This window comes from Arachis hypogaea, chromosome 15 (assembly GCF_003086295.3).
Source record: "Arachis hypogaea cultivar Tifrunner chromosome 15, arahy.Tifrunner.gnm2.J5K5, whole genome shotgun sequence".
Lineage (NCBI taxonomy): Eukaryota > Viridiplantae > Streptophyta > Magnoliopsida > Fabales > Fabaceae > Arachis > Arachis hypogaea.
In genome coordinates, this window is record NC_092050.1 from 138,692,316 (window position 1) to 138,712,428 (window position 20,113).

General features: G+C 37.1%; 1 protein-coding gene across 1 annotated transcript; it reads left to right on the forward strand.

The window, feature by feature from the left end:
- Positions 1 to 10,676: 10,676 nt before the first annotated feature.
- LOC140179363 (uncharacterized) lies at positions 10,677 to 17,548 on the forward strand. Its single transcript, XM_072218220.1, has 4 exons — positions 10,677 to 10,749; positions 10,807 to 11,654; positions 11,763 to 11,814; positions 17,475 to 17,548. Exons 1-4 carry the CDS (start codon positions 10,677 to 10,679, stop codon positions 17,546 to 17,548), a joined length of 1,047 nt encoding a protein of 348 aa, XP_072074321.1.
- Positions 17,549 to 20,113: the final 2,565 nt, after the last annotated feature.

Here is a 20,113-nt window from a genome sequence, read left to right on the forward strand (position 1 = left end):
TTTTGAAAAGATATGATTGAAATTAGTTTTGAAAAAGATTTGATTTTTTAAATCTCAATTAATGACTTGATTAATAAGAAATCACAAGATATGATTCTAGAACTTAAAGTTTGAATCTTTCTTAACAAGCAAGTAACAAACTTCAAATTTTTGAATCAAAACATTAATTGATTATGCTATTTTCGAAAATTTGGTATAAAAATAAGAAAAAGATTTTTGAAAAATATTTTTGAAATTTCGAAAATAACTAAGAAATTTGAAAAAGATTTGATTTTTGAAAAAGATTTTGAAAAAGATATGATTTTCAAATTGAAAATTTGATTTGACTCATTGGCAACAACTTGATTTTAAAAATTTTTGAAAAAGTCAACTCAAATTTTCGAATTTGATGAGAGAAAAAGGGAAAGATATTTTTTTGATTTTTGAAATTTGTATGATGAGAGAGAAAAACACTAAAAAGATGCAATGCATGAAATTTTTAGATCAAAACAATGAATGCATGCAAGAATGCTATGAATGTCAAGATGAACACCAAGAACACTTTGAATGTCATGATGAACATCAAGAACATAATTTTGAAAAATTTTTAATGCAAAGAAAACATGCAAGACACCAAACTTAGAATTCTTTAATGCTTAGGCACTAAGAATTCAAGAATGCATATGATAAACATGAGAAGATACAAAACAAAAAATCATCAAGATCAAACAAGAAGACTTACCAAGAACAACTTGAAGATCATGAAGAACACTATGAATGCATGATATTTTCGAAAAAATGCAAGATGCATATGCAATTGACACCAAACTTATAACATGACTCAAGACTCAAACAAGAAACAGAAAATATTTTTGATTTTTATGATTTTCTAATTTTTTTGGATTTTTATTTTATATTTTTCGAAAATTATATGAAAAAGAAAAATAAGGATTCCAAAATTTTTAATATGAATTCCAGGAATCTTGCATTGTTAGTCTAAAGCTTCAGTCCAGGAATTAGACATGGCTCACTAGCCAGCCAAGCTTTCAAAGAAAGCTCCAGTCCAAAACACTAGACATGGCCAATGGCCAGCCAAGCTTTAGCATGTAATTCAGATATGACATGCCTGACATACTCATTACCAAAGGAATAGACATGGCTTTACAGCCAGCCAGGCTTCACATGCTTCATGAAACACTAGAATTCATTCTTAAAAATTTTGAATAAATTTTTGAAAACATTTTTTATTTTTTTTTCGAAAACAGATGAGAGATTTTTGAAAATATTTTTGAAAAATTTTTGAAAAGAAAATAAAAAGAAAATTACCTAATCTGAGCAACAAGATGAACCGTCAGTTGTCCAAACTCAAACAATCCCCGGCAACGGCGCCAAAAACTTGGTGCTGTTGCCGGATCAAAAGGGAATCTGGCACTGATGTTACCGGACCAAAAGCTTGCCGAAGACTCAAACAATCCCCGGCAACGGCGCCAAAAACTTGGTGCACGAAATTGTGATGTCCAGGCTCGAACAATCCCTGGTAATGGCTCCAAAGCTTGGTGCTTTGATCTTAATTCATAATTGTCACAACTTCGATACAACTAACCAGCAAGTGCACTGGGTCGTCCAAGTAATACCTTACGTGAGTAAGGGTCGAATCCCACGGAGATTGTTGGTATGAAGCAAGCTATGGTCACCTTGTAAATCTCAGTCAGGCAGATATAAAGTGATAATGGTGTTTTCGAATATTATATAATAAAATAAGGATAGAGATACTTATGTAAATCATTGGTAGGAATTTCAGATAAGCGAATGGAGATGCTTTTCGTTCCTCTGGACCTCTGCTTTCCTGCTATCTTCATCCAATCTGTCTTACTCCTTTCCATGGCTGGCTTTATGCAAGGGCATCACCGTTGTCAGTGGCTACATCCCCTCCTCTCAGTGAATAATATGCTCACGCACCCTGTCACGGCACGGCTATTCATCTGTCGGTTCTCGATCATGCTGGAATAGGATTCACCCTCCTTTTGCGTCTGTCACTAACGCCCAACAATCGCGAGTTTGAAGCTCGTCACAGTCATTCAATCATTGAATCCTACTCAGAATACCACAGACAAGGTTTAGACCTTCCGGATTCTCTTGAATGCCGCCATCATTCTAGCGTACGCCACGAAGATTCTGGTTAGGAGATCTAAGAGATACTCATTCTAGCTTAATTCATGTAGAACAGAAGTGTTTGTCAGGCACGCGTTCATAGGGGAGAAGGATGATGAGCGTCACACATAATCATCACCTTCATCACGTTCTTGGGTGCGAATGGATATCTTAGAAGCGAAATAAGAAGAATTGAATAGAAAACAGTAGTACTTTGCATTAATCTTTGAGGAACAGCAGAGCTCCACACCTTAATCTATGGAGTGTAGAAACTCTACCGTATGAAAATACATAAGTGAAGGTTCAGGCATGGCCGAGATGGCCAGCCCCCTAAACGAGATCAATAGTCTCCTAAGATGAACAATGGAATAAAACTGAGACCAAAGATGTCTAATACAATAGTAAGAGGTCCTATTTATAATAAACTAGCTACTAGGGTTTACATGAGTAAGTATTTGATGTATAAATCCACTTTCGGGGCCCACTTGGTGTGTGTTTGGGCTGAGCTTAAGTGTTGCACGTGCAGAGGCCATTTGTGGAGTTGAACGCCAGTTTCTGTGCCAGTTTGGGCGTTCAACTCTAGTTTTGGATCCTTTTCTGGCGCTGGACGCTAGATTTAGGCAGAAGGCTGGCGTTGAACGCCAGTTTACGTCGTCAATTCTTGGCCAAAGTATGGACTATTATATATTGCTGGAAAGCCCTGGATGTCTACTTTCCAACGCAATTGGAAGCGCGCAATTTCGAGTTCTGTAGCTCCAGAAATCTACTTTGAGTGCAGGGAGGTCAGAATCCAACAGCATCAGCAGTCCTTTTTCAACCTCTGAATCTGATTTCTGCTCAAGTCCCTCAATTTCAGCCAGAAAATACCTGAAATCACAGAAAAACACACAAACTCATAGTAAAGTCCAGAAATGTGAATTTAACATAAAAACTAATGAAAACATCCCTAAAAGTAACTAGATCCTACTAAAAACAATGCCAAAAAGCGTATAAATTATCCGCTCATCAGTAGTATTATACATACAAGTCTTATATCTTTTGAAGATAATGTTTTTAGAGAATTTATAAGTTTAAGACATTTCTCGCCTATAAGTTAGCTTTTGAAATAAATTAGATGCAGTAAATTTTATAAGTAATATTTTTTAAAAGAGGATTTAGTTATTTTTCTAATAAATGGTAAAGGTCTAATGACCAGGGAAAAAATGAAGTAATAAAGAAGAGAATTTTATGATATATATTCACTAATTTATGTTACAATGTCATTGATAGATGACACTTGAATGACAAATAAAATTTGTCAAATTTCTTACAAATTTTAATAAATCAAACTAATGTTTTAAGTTAAGAGTGTACATGACCCGATTCGACCTATATTCAATTATTTTGTGTCAAATTTGGTCCAACTTTATTTTAATTAGGTCATACCTAAAGTGAAAAAGAATTTTACCCAGCTAGAGAATTTAATCTGGTCCATTCGCTGTTATTGTGCTTACTCCAAAATTACTCTAGTTTTATTATACTGTCATTGTATTCTCTCCGTTGTTATTTGTTTTTGTTGTCGCCACTAATCTATTCTTTCTACCATATTGTGATTATTCCAGCACTAGTCTAGTTTAACTGTACTATCATTGTACTCTCTCTATTGTTGATTTGTTCTCTCTACTACAATCCATCTATTCTTGTGGCCGCTATTGTGTATCTACTATTGATATGCTCTATTACTTCCGTCGTGTTCTTTATATATATATATTTTAGTGACTGCTCTTTTTTTCCTAAGATATGTAATTGTATTGCTTTGTAAAAAAGAAATACATTGTCCATGATAGGGACAAAGACAAAAGAAAAAGTAGATCTTTTACTTTGGTGAACACCAAATACTAGCAAAAGAAAAACTAACAGAAGAGATTGGAGATTCACAAAGAATGGTGCTCTATAACTTGAGTCATTCCTTGCTGGAGCTTTCTTGCTATTTTCACAATTACTGTTACCACCAGCTTCTTACCTTCAAAGACCTCCAAGTTTCTCGCCTTCCACAACGCCCAACACAGAGATGCAAGGATGGTCATAAAAGATTGTCCTCTTCCAATGCCTCTAGTCCTCTACTTGCCGTTTGCCACCAGACTACAAACTCCATGGTTCCATTTTGCACTATTGCATTCACAAAGGGAGAGGAAGACCAAATCTCAGGAGTGGGACTGCATTGCACTAAGGCGTGAAGGATTGTTTCATTTCCATTTCTACATGTTGGGTACATTGCTAAAGTATTTGAGAATCTCTAGTTGATCAAATTGAGTATAGATAATTTTTCATGGGCTGCTCTCCACAAAAACGTTTTTATTTTGGATGGTAATTTTAACCCCTCCCCCCCCCCCAAGTTGATTTCCATAGTATTGAATTCGTCATCGCCGTTGGAAGGTACTCAACTAGTGCATGAAAAAGAATCATAAGCCACCCAGTACCCCGAGGGTACATCATACTGCTTCCTTTTGTTCTAGTCCCATTCAAGTTTGTCCTCACCATCGTCGTTCAATGGCAGGGAGAGAATTTGGAAACTGAGCTCAGAGAAAAAAACTGCTTCAACTAGTTCCTTATTCCATCTTCCATCCACTGTAAGTAAATCATGTACCCAATTGATATATGTTACTGGATTGTTGTTGTTATTGAGTCTAAAAGAGTAGGGAGGGATAATCACGGGTCCTCCCAGATACGAACATTTGTGCCAGATCCTATACTCCATCTCAAACCCTTTTCTACCACTTTTCTTCTCTCTAGTAGACTTTGCCATTCCTAAGAAGGTTGGTTTTCTTTGTCTACCAAAAGGGAGGTAGTGTATCTATAGTATTTTTCTTTGAGCATACGCGCAAGTAAAAAATTAGGCTTAGTAGTAATTCACCAAAAGTATTTACCCAGCAAGGCTAGGTTCTGGGCTCTGAGATCCTTAAATTCCAATCCACCTTCCTATTTGGGTCTTGTCATACAATACCAACTAACCCAAGCCATCTTTCTCTCCATTCCCTTCTGACCCTACCAAAATTGTCTTAGAATTCTGTGTATGTCTTCCACTAGAAAATCTGGAAGCTTAAAACATGAAAGCATATATATTGGAATAGCTTCTCCAGCTCTGATAAACATGTCTGCCACCTGCTGATAACAGATTCCTCTTCTAAGCCTGAACTCTTTTCTGAACTTTATTCTTTTTTGCGCCGAATATTTCCCTTTTAGATCTTTGAATAATAGAAGAAAGGCCTAGATATTTATCTTGGACTCCCATATGTTCTATATTAAGTAACTCTGCTAGCTGTTGTCTTCTGGCGAGTGGGGTGTTTTTACTGAAAAAATTGCTGATTTGTGGAGGTTAACTTTCTGCCCGCTAAGTATCACATATTCATTAAGTAGAGATAGGATATTGTTGCATGATTTCTCATTAGCCTTCCCAAATAAGATACAGTTGTCAGCAAAGAGAAGATGATTGACTGTTGGAGATCTTCTGTGAATCTGAATTCCCTGAATAGACCTGTTTTGCTCTGTCTTGTGTAACAGATAGGATAATCCTTTCGCACATAATTGAAATAGATAAGGTGACAAGAGATATCCTTGCCAAATATCCCTTGTTGGCTTAAAAAATTCATAAGATTGACCTTCCACAAGAACATAGTAAGAAACAGTAGTGATTAGTTCGCTGATCCAAGAAATCCATCTGGTTCCAAAACCCATTCTCTCCATGATGAACCATAAAAAACTCTACTCAACTCTATCATATGCTTTACTCATATCCAATTTAATAGTCATTTCACATTCCAATTCGTACCTCTTAGTTTTGAGGCAGTGCATACATTCATAAGCTATTAGAATATTGTCAGAAATTAATCTACTCTTTATAAACGTACTTTGGTTTGGACTTATTAAATTATTCATAAATTTCTGAAGTCTATTTATCAGAATTTTGAAAATAATCTTATAAAAGACTAACGATAAGCTGATAGGTCTGACCTGTGTCATGTCTCTAGCATTCAGGATCTTAGGGATTAAGCAAACCTGTGTATGGTTAAACACCTTGAGAATTTTACCTTCACCAAAGAAGCTATGAACTGCCTTAAAAACATTACCACCTACAATGTCCCAATAAAATTGAAAAAATCATGCTATGAAGTCATCCTCAGCTGGATCACGTTGAGGACAAACGCTGAAAGTGGATCTCTTAGTTTCCTCCATAGAGATTGGTCTCATTAGCCTCCAGTTCATGAAAGTTGTAACTGGAGAATTGAAATCGCTGAATATGTCACCAGATTCTAACGGGAGTAGATGAAAATATTTCCTTGAAATAATTTTTAGCCACCAGAGCAATATTTTATGGATCTAAAGCCATCTCACCATTGTTTCGAATTAGTCCCCAAATTTTATTTTTTTGGTTTCTAGCTTAGAACTTCTGATGAAAGAACTTTGTGTTGCTATCCCCTTCTTTCAGCCACTTACATCTTGATTTTTTCTTCCAAAAATTTTTTTCTTTTGATAGCTCATTTTCTAATTTTATTTTCACCTCTAACACCTTTGGTCCACCAAATTAACCTGCTGTCCTCAACGTTTCTAACCTATGATTTAGTTCTTCAATTACCTTCTTAGAGTTGAATTTGTTATGTTGCTACCACTATACTAGACGGTGTCTACATCATTCCAATTTCTGTGCCAAAACGTACATATGTGAGCTATTAACTTCCATACTCCAAACTTTCGCTATCATTAGTCCCTTATAACCTCTATCTCACACCACCATTCCTAAAATTTAAATCTTCTCTTGGTAGATCATCTTGAAAAATTCGAATCAAGTAAGAGAAGAGCATGATCCGAACCATTCTCCGATAATCTTCATACCACCACATCTACATGAGTCTCCCTCTAAGTCATTTCAGCCACAAAACAATCAAGCCTTTCTCTAATTAACACCTCTCCAACCCTCCTATTTGACCATGTGAACTATTGTCCTATCATCTCAAGATCAACTAATTGATTATCGTCAATGAAATTATTGAAATTTACAATGGGGGCAACAGACCTCATATTCCCTTCCTCCTTTTCTCCATAATTTGTAATTGCATTGAAGTTACCCAAGATGATAAAACTACCTTCAAATTGCTGAAGTCGAGAAGAGAATTCTTTGAATTGATTGATTTGAGTAAGTTCATTAGTGCTCAAGTAAACTCTAACCAACCCCTAACTCACATTCTTATTCTCATTTTTTACCGAAGCAATTATGAAAAAAAAAAGTTTTGAAACAGAATGTCTACCTCCACATGATCTTTCCATGCTAGAGCCATTCTTTCTGATGTTTCATTTAAGTCCACTAATATAAAACTTTAATATCTGCATTATTTGACTTTACGTTCTATCATTTGATGTTAGTTTCTAGTTTTACAGAAAAAAATCACCTCAAAGAGTAAAATTGGTATATTTTTTTTAAGATGGTAAATTGTTAGATTTTTTTCTAAATCCGGACAGTTCTACATTAGAATTTTTATAGTGTATTGATGACTGCTCTTTATATATTATCATGTATTTTATACGAGTAACTGATATTTTTATTATTTTTGGTCTTTATGTAATTTAGTTGTTAAATTAAACCTTTAGATGGTTGAAAGCTTTTCATATTTAAACGTTGGATTCATCAGATATACGCATCGGACCTTGTAACTCGGAGTGAATCTTGGGAGAGCATATCGTCAATCATATTTCTTGTCTTGGCTTTATTATTGAGTTGAAATAATGACGAAGGATATGTTCAGTCTAGAAGTGATGAATGCATTAAATACAGAAGAGGCCAACAAAACAAGCAATATGGCTATAGAATTTCCCACATAATATGTGATATTTTAATATGTGTATGCTGAAAAAATATTATATACATATAAAATTATCTATTAAATTAATTATTATATATTTATAATATAGTATTTGCGTATATTAATTCAATATATTTTTTAACGTATATTTTATATATGAAACTGATTTTTAATATTTTTATAGCATAATTATATTATGTGTAAATCTATTTGATACATCTAAATATTATACTCATTATAAAAATATGATAACTTAAAAATACGAAAACTCAAAAAAAATTATTATTATATAAAAAAATTTTCTAGAAAAAGTAATAGAACAAAATAAAAGGGTGAGGGGATGTAAAAAAAATGAAGTGAGGAGGAGAAAGAAAGTGAAAAAAAAAAAAAAAAAAAAAGACCTAACTAAAACGAGGAAAATAGACGAATGTAAGTAGTTATAGATAGATATAACATGTTGATGTTACATACTGTTACATAATAATACATATAATATGAATGTGTAGTCAAATATAACGTCGGAGGTGAAGAATTAAGGTAATCATGAGGTTGATATACAAGAAATTAAACGCAAAAATGCTAGACAGGTTGTTGGAAAATTAGAAGGGAATATTTGGAGGAATGAAAAGGAATTAAGAACCTTACAAAGGAATATTGAAAAATAGGGTTTACAAGGACAAATATATGAAAACAAACAAACAACCCTTTAGGCCCTCTTTCTCTGTCACACTGTCTCACCGTCATTTCATACATTTATTCAGGTCAATGGGTCCACTGAGAAAAATCAACATTTTCTTTTGAATTGGACTACTATTACAACCACCCATCTTTTATTGATGGTGATAAAATCACCCAACTTTGCTATACGCCCTTCAAGAATTGTACATGTAATGTAGACACCGCTTATCAAATAAACCTTGAGGAATATGATTGCGCAAGTCATGTGATGATTATGAGTGATTGTGGTGGAATTTTGAGGATTTTTTAAATAAATAAAAAATTATGTTATTTATGTTGTTTGCAAATAAGATAGGTGTAAAAAAATCCGTGCCTTGTTACTAGGATATTTTGAGTGCTTTGCTAAAGTTTTTGAGAAATTCTAATTGTGAAATTTTCACTATGTGTGATTAACTAAATGGCAGCAATCGCTACTCTTAGGTTGGACAACAGCCATACACCAGGATCTGAGGAGGATCAGATAGTGCAATTTATTGATGAAGACATAAAAAAAGGTATCGAGAGATGTTCAAGGAGTTTGGTTGGGAGACTTCTCGCTGACAGAGGTTTCATTGCAGGGACTTTAGAAGCCGCCTTATTTGCAATATGGAGACAACCAGAGGGATTCAAGGTAATTGACCACAGAGAAAACCTTTTCTAATTTTTCTTTTATAGTGAAATTGATCTTTTAAGAATTGAAAAAGGCGCTTCATGACAGTTCAAAAACTACATTCTTAATTTAAAGAGGTGGAACGATGAAACTGCAATTAGAAATTAAAGGAAGAATTTACCCATGTTTTCGTATGGCTGCAACTATGGGGGCTTTGCAAACACTGTAAAACAAGAAGTTTGGGAAGAAGAATAGGAGAATCATTGGGAAAAAGTTCTAGATTTAGACCTGTTTACAATGAGAGGTCAAGAGGAAAAGGTGTTGAAGATCCATATTATGATAGACATTACAAACTGCTGCGTCGATCATTTAAAATTGTGGGCAGCAATGAAAAAGTGATAGATCTCAAACTTAAATATGAGCGCATTGGTAATTTTTGTCATTATTATGGTCATAGGTCATGAAATTCGAGCTTGTAATTTGCATTTGGAGGATTCGGCGGGAGGCAATGTTAAGGAGGAACAATGGGGACCTTGGCTAAGGGCTGAACAAACTGGCTGGAGAATTGCAAATATGAAAGAGAATAAAAATCCTAACAATGTTGAAAGGGAAGAGAACAGAAAGCGGCAGCAGAAAAAGCCTACGCCGGTCAGCTTAATCAGAAGTTTCGCGAGTCTTTCAGTCCAAGACAATAATTCTCAAATCAGGGGGGCTGGCGTGAAGGGAAAGAAGGATAATCTGAGGTACGGAGGAGAGGAGGAATGCAAAGAAGTGGCTGATAGTGGGGGTAATATAGGAGAAGCAAGGAAAGACGATAGAAAAGATGTTAGACTTAATGTTGATAAGAACATGGTACTCCAATTTTTTATTAGGAGTTCAGTGGAGGTGATCAACAAAAAAGAAGGCAAAAGGCAAAGCTTGAAGCAGTTAACGAGGAGGGGGTTTAAATCGAAATTGGTCTTAGAAGTGAAAAGAGTTTCGGAGGATTCAGGAAACTCAAGTAACAACAAAAAATTTTGCCAAGAAGATAACACATCAACTGTAACGGGAGAGGGTGCCACCCAAAAAATGGCACCTAAGGAGATATGAAGATGTTGATTTGGACCTGTCAGAGTTTGGGAAAACTCCTGCCAGTTCACAACATCCAAGGGATTATTAAATCTCATTCCCCCTGAGGTAATATTCCTTTGTGAAACCAAGAATAATGCCTCGTTAGTGGAGGGTGTGATAAAGAAAGTTGGTTTTCAATTTTGGAAAATAGTGGATCCTAATGGCCTCTTGGGTGGACTGGTGGTGGCATGAAAAGCAGGGATGGAGGTGCAGATTTTATGTCAAGAGAGCTTCTTTATTCATTTCTCTTATAAGAATCAATAAGGTGGACAACAATGGGAGGCTATAAGGGTGTCTTTGAGCATGAAAAAGCGAATGGAGGAGGAACAATTTCGTCAACTATTGCAAGTCATGGAGAGCAGTAGGGACAATATTGTAGTTCTTGGTGATTATAATGCATACTAGCTATCCATGAAAAGGAAGGAGGTAGACCTAAATCGAATACATCTATCCCAGCATTCAATAACTTTATTAACGAGGATAGACTATTGGATTTGGGTTTTGAGGGAGAGAAGTTCACTTGGTGTAATAGGCAATTTGGAGGTAACTTGATTAAAGAAAAACTTGACAGAGTGCTGGTTTCTAAAGATTGGAGAGAAGAATTTTCCAATGCTTATATCTTTCATTTGAATGATATTAGGTCTGATCATAGGCCATTGCTCCTTAGCACAGAGAGACTCGAAAGAAGAGCAAAAAGGATATTCCAGTTTCAGAAAAATTGGTGCAAGAAATCTGAAGTGGTGAATTTGATAAAGAGCTGTTGGAAGCATACAATTATAGGGTCTCCTATGTTTAGACTAGCTAGGAAACTCAAGTTATGCAGACACAAGTTGGTGGTGTGGCAGCAACATTCTAATTCCAATTTTCAAAAAAGAATCTCTGAGTTAAAGGAACGACTAGAAAATGAGAAAGGAAAAGTTGATCAAGCCAATCTGGTGACAATCCAATGTTTGGAGTCAGAAATAGAAGATGAATTAGAAATGAAAGAGAGATATTGGAAGAAAAAATCAAGAGTTCAATGGCTTAATTGGGGGGACCACAACACTAAATTCTTTCATTCTAAGTTTAAGATAAGGAATCAAAAGAATAAGATTCATATGTTAGAGGATGAAAAGGGGCATATAGCAATGGATACAGAGGGAATAGCTTCTATTGCTCAGAATTACTTAACAAAACTATTCTCAACCAGTGACCCGAGGGACCCCACAGAGGAAATTTGTGATATTTCACCTAAATCAATGCTACCACCAACCGTATGTTAATCAGACCAATCACAGAACAAGAGGTTAAAGTTTTTGTTTTTTCTATAAACCTATTCTGGGGATGATGGTTTTATGGCTAAGTTTTTTCAGTTCTTCTAGGAAACAATTAAGATGGATGTGGCACAAGCCGTCAAGAGCTTTTTTGCTGGAGGTAAACTTTTAAAAGCTTTTAATCATGCAAATATCAGTCTTAATTATTCCAAAGATTGAAAATGCTACCTCTATGACACATATTAGGCCCATAAGTCTTAGTAGTGTTTTCTATAAAATCATTTCTAAAATTCTGGTGCACAGACTTTAGTTGGCCATGAACAGAGTTATTAGTGATTCCCAAAATGCTTTTATCCAGGGTCGTTTGATCAGTGATAACTGATAGCACATGAATTTATGCACTTTCTAAAGAATAAGAGATTTGATCAGTATGATTTGGCTTTGAAACTAGATATGAGTAAAGCGTATGACAGGGTTGAATGGTCTTTTCTCTGGAAGATAATGAGGAAACTTGGATTGTGCGACAAATGGATTAACTGGATCAAGGAATGTGTGATGACGATTTCTTACTCTGTTACTGTGGATGGACAACCTCATGGTTTCTTCAAACCATGTAGAGGATTGCAACAAGGTGACCCCCCTCTCCCCATATCTATTCCTTTTTTATGTAAAGGGACTATTCCATCTGCTCCATAGAGGAGAAAGTGATACGAATTTTCTGGATTGAGAATAAATCACAGCTGCCCAAGACTCAGTCATCTATTTTTTATAGATGATTCTATCCTTTTTTGCTAAGCTTCTGAGAAAGATTGTCAAAGTCTTATCAGAATACTAAAGACTTATGAGGAAGTGAGTAGCCAAGTGGTGAACTTAAATAAATCATCTGTGTTCTTTAGTAGGAATACCCCGAGACCTACTCGAGATCACCTAACTAATATTCTCCTAGTGCCTCATGTGGGGAATCAGAACAAGTATTTGGGACTCCCAGCGGTGATTCAGAGGTAAAAAAGAACTACTTTTAACTATATCAAAGACAAGGTAAATCAGAAACTCCAGCAATGGAAAAGGTCTCTCTTATCTTCTTTTGGCAGGGAAATCCTAATTAAAGTTGTCATAATGGCGATTCCGATTTATACCTTAAGCTGCTTCAAGTTACCAGACACTTTACTAGAAGAGATTCAAAGAGCTATTCTGCAGTTTTGGTGGGGACAAAAAGGTAATGAATGGAGGATACATTTGGTGGGGTGGAAGATAACGTGTAGAACGAAATCACAAGGTGGACTCAATTTTAAAGACATGAAAGCTTTTAACCTTGCAATGCTTGAAAACCAAGGGTGGAGGCTTTTAACAAGACCTAATTTGTTAATCTACAAGGTCCTAAAAAGCAAATACTTTAGATTTTCCACATTTCTGAGTGTTGAGACAGAAATGAACCCCTCTTAGGGTTGGCGTAGCATCATACAAAGCAGAAAGGTGTTGGAAAAAGGTATCCTTTGAAAAGTTGGGAACGGTAGATTAATCAGAATTAAGGAGGATTCTTGGGTCATGAACTTTGTGGCTATTACTCCTAATCCTACCCCAATCTCATATCATGTTTCAAAATGGGTGTCTGAACTAATTCAATCAAATGGCCACTGGAATCAACAAAAAATAACAAAGACATTGAGCCCAGTAGTAGCAACAGCTATCTTACAAAAAAATATCCAGGGAGGAGAAGATAAGGTTACCTGGATGATGAACCAAACTGGGGCATACTCGATTGTCTGGGTACAGAGTTTCCTTCCAATTCAATCATCAACCGCTTGAGTTTCTTCCAGAACAATGCCACTCGAAATCCCTTTGGTCTAGCATCTGGAAGTTGAAAAGCCAAGAAAAAAATTAGAAGTTTTCTTTTGAAATTACTGCACCATGCATTACCGGTTAAGCTCAAAATCAGTGCCAGAATATAAGCAGTAAACTCAGCCTGCCCCAGGTGTGACTCGGCGGAAGAGTCAGTCCACCATTGTCTATGGTATTGCATTGATTCGTTGGAAGCTTGGCACTTAGTGGACTTCCCCATTCCAAACCCAGATCAACACCCTTGGTGATGTTGGAAAGAAATTACAGAAAAAATGAAAACTTTCGGTGACAAATCAGATTGGATAGAGCTAGTGGCAAACCTTCTTTGGCAGCTTTGGAAGGCCAGGAATAGTTTCATCTTCGACGGTTCCAGGAAGCCTCCATCCCTTTGTGTTGAAGAAGCCCGTGCTATGCTACAAGAACGGAAGGGCATGAGCTAACTTTACCAATTCTTCAGACTTCTTCAATGTAATAAGCTTTAATTTAATCCTGTTTGGTGAAACTTTTACTTATTTACCCCCTGGAGCATGTAAGTCTTTAGTGGACCTTTTTCTAGTAATGAAATCACTACCTTAGATAAAAAAAAGATAGGTGTATAAATCTCATTTACAAACAATATAGGTAACAAAATTATGTTACTTATCTCATTTACAAAAGTGTAACAACAGAATTATTATTTTAAGTATTTATACAGAAAAATGCATATTAGAAAAAAAAAACAAAAGATGATTGTCCAGAAAAGAGTGTACACTGATTTGATCGTATTTAAACAGATGCTCGATCATATTCGCAATTAAGATTTTGGGTCAGAATATATCGAATATTAAACTTTTTTATCGTGAAATCCAATTCGATCCGTCAACAAAAATGTTTCTATTTTTTTATTTTTTCACTCACCTTTTTTGTTCAAAATTCAAGTAAAATAAAAGATACCTGCAACAAGGAAAAAAAACAAAATTTATGCCAAATTGAAATCAATTGACAAATGAGAATTGTAACTATAATCCTCTAATACAACAACAATAGTAATACTCACAATAAGGAATAAAAAGCAAACTCACAACAACAACAACAACAATAACAACAACAACAACAACAACAAGATAGTGAGGATAGTGGTGATTAGAATCAGATCTCTTTGTTGCGCTTAGCATAGAAGCATATGTAAAACAATTTTGATATGACAAGAGTAATTTAAAAGTAGGAGGATATCACAACCAAGCAGAATGATTAAGAGCAAATGAAATAGAATAGAGAGGATGAATCATAACAACGTGGTGAAGGGGAGTAGTGGCAAAGGAGGAGTAATGGACAGTGACTAGACAATAGCAATGGGATGGGGTGGGATTAAGACTAGGCTAGGCTAGGGTTATTGAAATTGGTAAGAGTAAAATGAGATCTAATTTAGCTTTAGCCTATATTTTTTATTTTTTTACTTTTAATCGGATCAATCAAATCAGATTATATATTATCCAAAAATTTTGGAGGGATATAGATCATATATGCTAATTGGGTGGATCTGATATATTTTGTACACCCCTATCCTAGATCTATATAATCGGGAAAAGTCATATAACAAGTTCGCAAGGCTATTCCAAGCCTTGCAATATTGTTTCCTTGAGATGGTTCAGGATTTCAGTATCGTATCATATAACAAATATTCTGCTCTTCCACGCGATTGCGTCAGGCACGCGTACGCGTCAATTGTGTTCTTCTCAAGGCACGCGTCCGCGTCAGTCACGCGTTCGTGTCGCTGCCTTTTCGCGCTGGGCACGCGGCTGCGTCGTCCATGCGTTCGCGTTGCTGCCCTTTTCTTCAAAACTCCATTTTTGTGCTTTTCTTCTAATTTTGTATGTTTTCGTTCTGTCCTCTAAGCCATTCCTACCTTAGGAGATCTGAAAATGCTTAACATACAAGTCACGGCATCGAGTGGCAATAAAGGGCAATTAAAATTAATATTTTTAAAGCATAGGAAACATGTTTTTCACATATATCACATAATAAGGAAGGGAAAGTAAAACCATGCAAATTACATGAATAAGTGGATGAAGGATTGAATAAATCACTTAAATTGAGCACAAAATACATCATAAAATATGGGTTTATCAACCTCCCCACACTTAAACAATAGCATGTCCTCATGCTAAATCCAAGAGAAAGGGTAAAGTTAGAATGGGGGAATCTCATGCAATGCATTCTATTCTAAATGCAACTACCTAAATGAGCAATGCAATTCTAGTTATTATTCACTTGTATATAAAGCTTACATGTAGTTAAATTAATTCATATCCTCAAAGAATCATATATGCATAGCCAAACCCCAGATAATGTTAAAGCACTTTTACAATTGAGATGGGTAAAATTATTTCACAAACTTGCAAGACAGTTAACAATTAAGCAGAGATATATGGTGATGAGCTATTGAACCCTCACTGGATTTTGTGTTTACTCTCTAGTCACTCAGTGTTTATTGGGTTATTCACTCTATTCTTTTTCTATCATTGCTTTCTAAAACTTTGTTCTTCATCTAACCAATCAACAATTATGGAATACAGACATACAAAAATCATGAGGTCTTTTTCAAGATTGTAATGGGGCCAAGGTAAAGGTAAAGGTATATGTATAAGGCTAAGTGAGCTAATAAGTGAATCCTTGATTAGTCTAAGATCTCACCTAACATACATACTTTACATAGTTTTAAAGTTCCTTTATCTATTGACCCAAATTTTCCCACTTTGTATTGCAAGCTCATGTATTAATTTTAATTTTGAAATTTTGCCCCCATGTGCATTGATTTTTATTTTGCAATTGGGGAATTTTTGTATCCCCTTATTTAAATACTAAAAATTAATTTTTTTTCATCAATGCACATGGTAATTCAATTGTTTTGATTTCTCATGAGCATGCTTCCCAATATTTTGTTTTTGAAACAACTTATTCTTTTTAAATTCCTACTTTGTTTCTATCATCCCATGTTCCCATAAAATTCCCTACTCTTAAATTACACACAATATCTATCTTAAGCTAACCAAGAATTCAACTTGGGATTTTTATTTTATTTTTCTGCTTAAGGCTAGTAATGTGGTTATGGAACAAAAGAGGATTAAAAAGCTCAAGGAGGCTAACAAGGGTGATGTACAAGGTAGGCTAATTTGGGATAAGTGAGAAAAAATTCAAATGATGGCCTCAATCATCTCTTGGTATGTATCTATATTCTATATTGGACATATAGATTAAAACAAAGTAAAGAACATCAGTATGAAAAAGAAGGGCAAAACACACAGGAATGAAATTTATGGTTACTATGTAACCATACAATTAAGCTCAAAACTCACAAGCTGTGTGTTCTCCAACTCAAAAATCATATATCAGTTATGTATGTCATGCAAGTAGAAATTAAGAGTTCCCATTATTCTCAATGTAAATATTAGGGTGGCTTTTAAAATTTTAGTGTTCCTCCTTGATGACATGTTGTTAACTAACTAACATGTAATGCTATACATACAAGGTGTGTGGATTGTTTTAAATTACTAAAGTTTCTAGTTTACTCTTTTTATTTTCAATTAAACCAAACTAATATATGCTAAAGGGGTAAACTATACTAATTAATCCACATATTCTATAACTAATAAGTTTAGAATTGCAAACTAAACTAAATGTCTAAGATAAACACTAAAGTGCAAAATGCGGAAATAAAGTAGAAATACAGCAAAAGAACAATGTGCAAGTACTGAAAAATAAAAATAAAGATGAAAATACAGAAAAATAAACAAAATAAGATAAAAAGAGTCTGTAGTGGTTCACCAAAAAGATATGCCAGGGATGGCGACCTCCCCACACTTAAAATATAGCATCGTCCTCGATGCTCACTCAAGCTGGGTGTGAAGAAGTGTCATCACCGGAAGGATGGGTTGCTGGAGTCTCTGTGGAAGCCTGAAGGTCTGCAGACTGGATAAGTGTAGGAGGATCTGTCTGCTGCAGTGGAGGTGCTGACTGTAGAGGAATCTCTGGGTCTGCGGCCTGAATCTGGTGTGGCTCCTCATGCTGTGGCGTAGCCTACTCGGGTCCTGCCTGCTCAGCCTAGGTAGGTGCCTCCTCCTCGTGATCATCCTCCTCCACCTCAGATGTATCAGAAGGGGTGTCAGGCTCAGAGGGGATGTCGCCGCCGGATCGGATCATCAACTTGAGGTGCTCATAGCGTCGCTTGTTGCGACGCTCAGATCTCTCATATTGCCGCTTGTTGCGGCGCTCCATCTGGTCCAGCTACTGAAATAGGCGGTGCACGAAGTGATAAATGGGCTCTGAGGTAAGTGGAGGTGCAGTGGTGGTAGCTGGTGCAGTAGTGGATGAAGAAGGGGCAGCTGAAGGTGTGGCTGTCTCATCAGAAGCGGTGAAGAATGGGGGTCTATAACCTAAAGCCTGAAACTTTCTACTGTGAGAGATAATCTTCTTGCAGTCTGCAGCAGGTGACTTTTCATCAGCAAGCTCCCAAGGCACGTCGACTCGACGGCCTAGCTGGGTGACCAGATAAGGGAAAGGGAGAGTGCCTCTGACATGGACCCTGACCATATAATACCGGATGAAATGTGGCAGATACAGGTCCTTACCCTCCATCACACACCAGATGAGGGTGATCATAGCAGCAGGCAGCTCTGTCTCATGAGTGCTCGGCATCACATAGTTGCTCAGAATCTGGTGCCAGAGCTGAGCCTCATCATTCAGATAAATCAGCTTGATTTCCTTAGGCATCACTGTGTTCTTTCCCATGACCCAAGGGACAGTAGGATCAAGGGCTATTCTCTGCTTGACAGCATCCCAGTCAAATCTCATAAAGCGCATATCTTCTTCAGCCTTTTCGTAACCGTCAGGCTGATCGGATTTAGGCTGAAGGTGGAGGATGTCCTCAATGACTTCCTCAGTGACCAAAATCTGTTTCCCTCTGAGGTGCACTGCACCCAGGGAAGTCTTGAAATAGTTGCAGTAAAACTCTCTGACCCAGGAAGCATTGACCTCTGTCAAGTTTCGTTTCAAGAAGAACCAGCCTCTCTGTTTTATCTGTTCGGAGGTGTACTGCTGTAGTTCTTCTGGAATTTTTAGAGTTCTTTCCAGGTACAGGTTCCTGGAAGTGGCAAATACTGGATACTTTAGCTCACAGTATCTGTTTACAAATTTAACTGGATTATTGGCAGTGAGGAACTGGTCAGCCTTCTCCTGCGGGGTAAAGTGATTTTCCCACCAGGAGTCATCATGCAAAATGTCCAGGATGGACATAGAGGATTTGCCTCTTTTTCGTTTGTCAGTGGTTGCTTTGTCTTTTCCTTTGCGCTGAGGGTCAGACATCCTAAAAAGCAGAAATTGCAGTGGTGGTTGAGGGAAGAAGAGAGGGAAGAAGGAGAGGGAAGGAAGAAGGAGGGGGGAAGAAGGGCGTCGGCGGTCGGGGTAGCGCGGCGGTTGGGTCTGGCGCGGTGGTGGGAATGGTGGCAGGGAGTGGTGGCGGTTGGGTGGGGAGAAGAGAGAGGGCAGAGGGGGGTTGGGAGGGAGAATGGTGATGCAGGGGGGCTAGGGTTTCGCGTGGTTGGGGTTAGTGTTTTTGAATCCACGCAAACGCGTGGAGCATGCGATCGCGTGACTAGGGTGAAATGGGGTTAACGCAGTCACGTAATTAATGCGATCGCGTCGGTGGGGTAAAAGATGGATGACGCGGACGCGTGAGGCACGCGACCGTGTCGCTGTAAATTGTGCTAAACGCACAATTCCAGCGTCGTTTCAGCGCAACTCTCTGTTCCATTTAGGGGGCCATAATATCCACGCGACGCGGACGCGTCGCCCACGCTTTCGCGTGGGATGAGTGTTTTGCAAATGACGCGTTCGCGTCAGGGGCGCGAACGCGTGGGCCGTTTTGTGCTAAACGCACACCAGCCGCACGATTCCAGCCCAACTTTCTGGGCGTTGGATCTTTACGCCGATTTCTTTCTCATGCCCACGCGTGGCCTGCGCGCTCGCGTGGATTGAAAAATTTTTTTTTAATGCAATTATGCAGTATGCAATATGCAGTGCTAATGTAGATGTTATGAATACTTCCAGGTTCAATGAAAATAAAATAAAATAAAAACAAACAACACGAAATAAAATTGAAAAAGAAATGATCATACCATGGTGGGTTGTCTCCCACCTAGCACTTTTAGTTAAAGTCCTTAAGTTGGACATTTGATGAGCTTCCTGTTATGGTGGCTTGTGCTTAAATTCATCTAGAAATCTCCACCAATGTTTGGAATGCCAACAGCCTCCGGGGTCCCAAACTAGGCATGTAAAGCTTTTGAGCAGCTTCAAACAGATTCTCAGGCTCCTGGGGTGACGAATGTCAGAATAGATTCCAGGATCCCAAACTTTGCTTTTAAATCTGCCTTTGTCTTTATCTATATTCTTCCATCCAGGCGGTTTAGAAATTGTATTCTCACCAAGATGACCAAACGCCTTCCGAGACCTACTCAATTGAGCTTGATACCAATCCGTGCACTTTGAATTGAAGCGTGGAACCTTATTGAATCTGGTACACCAGCTCTGAGTACGAGCCATTTCCCTATTACTCTTAAAGCCGCAGAGAGCTCTAAGCTGGCCAT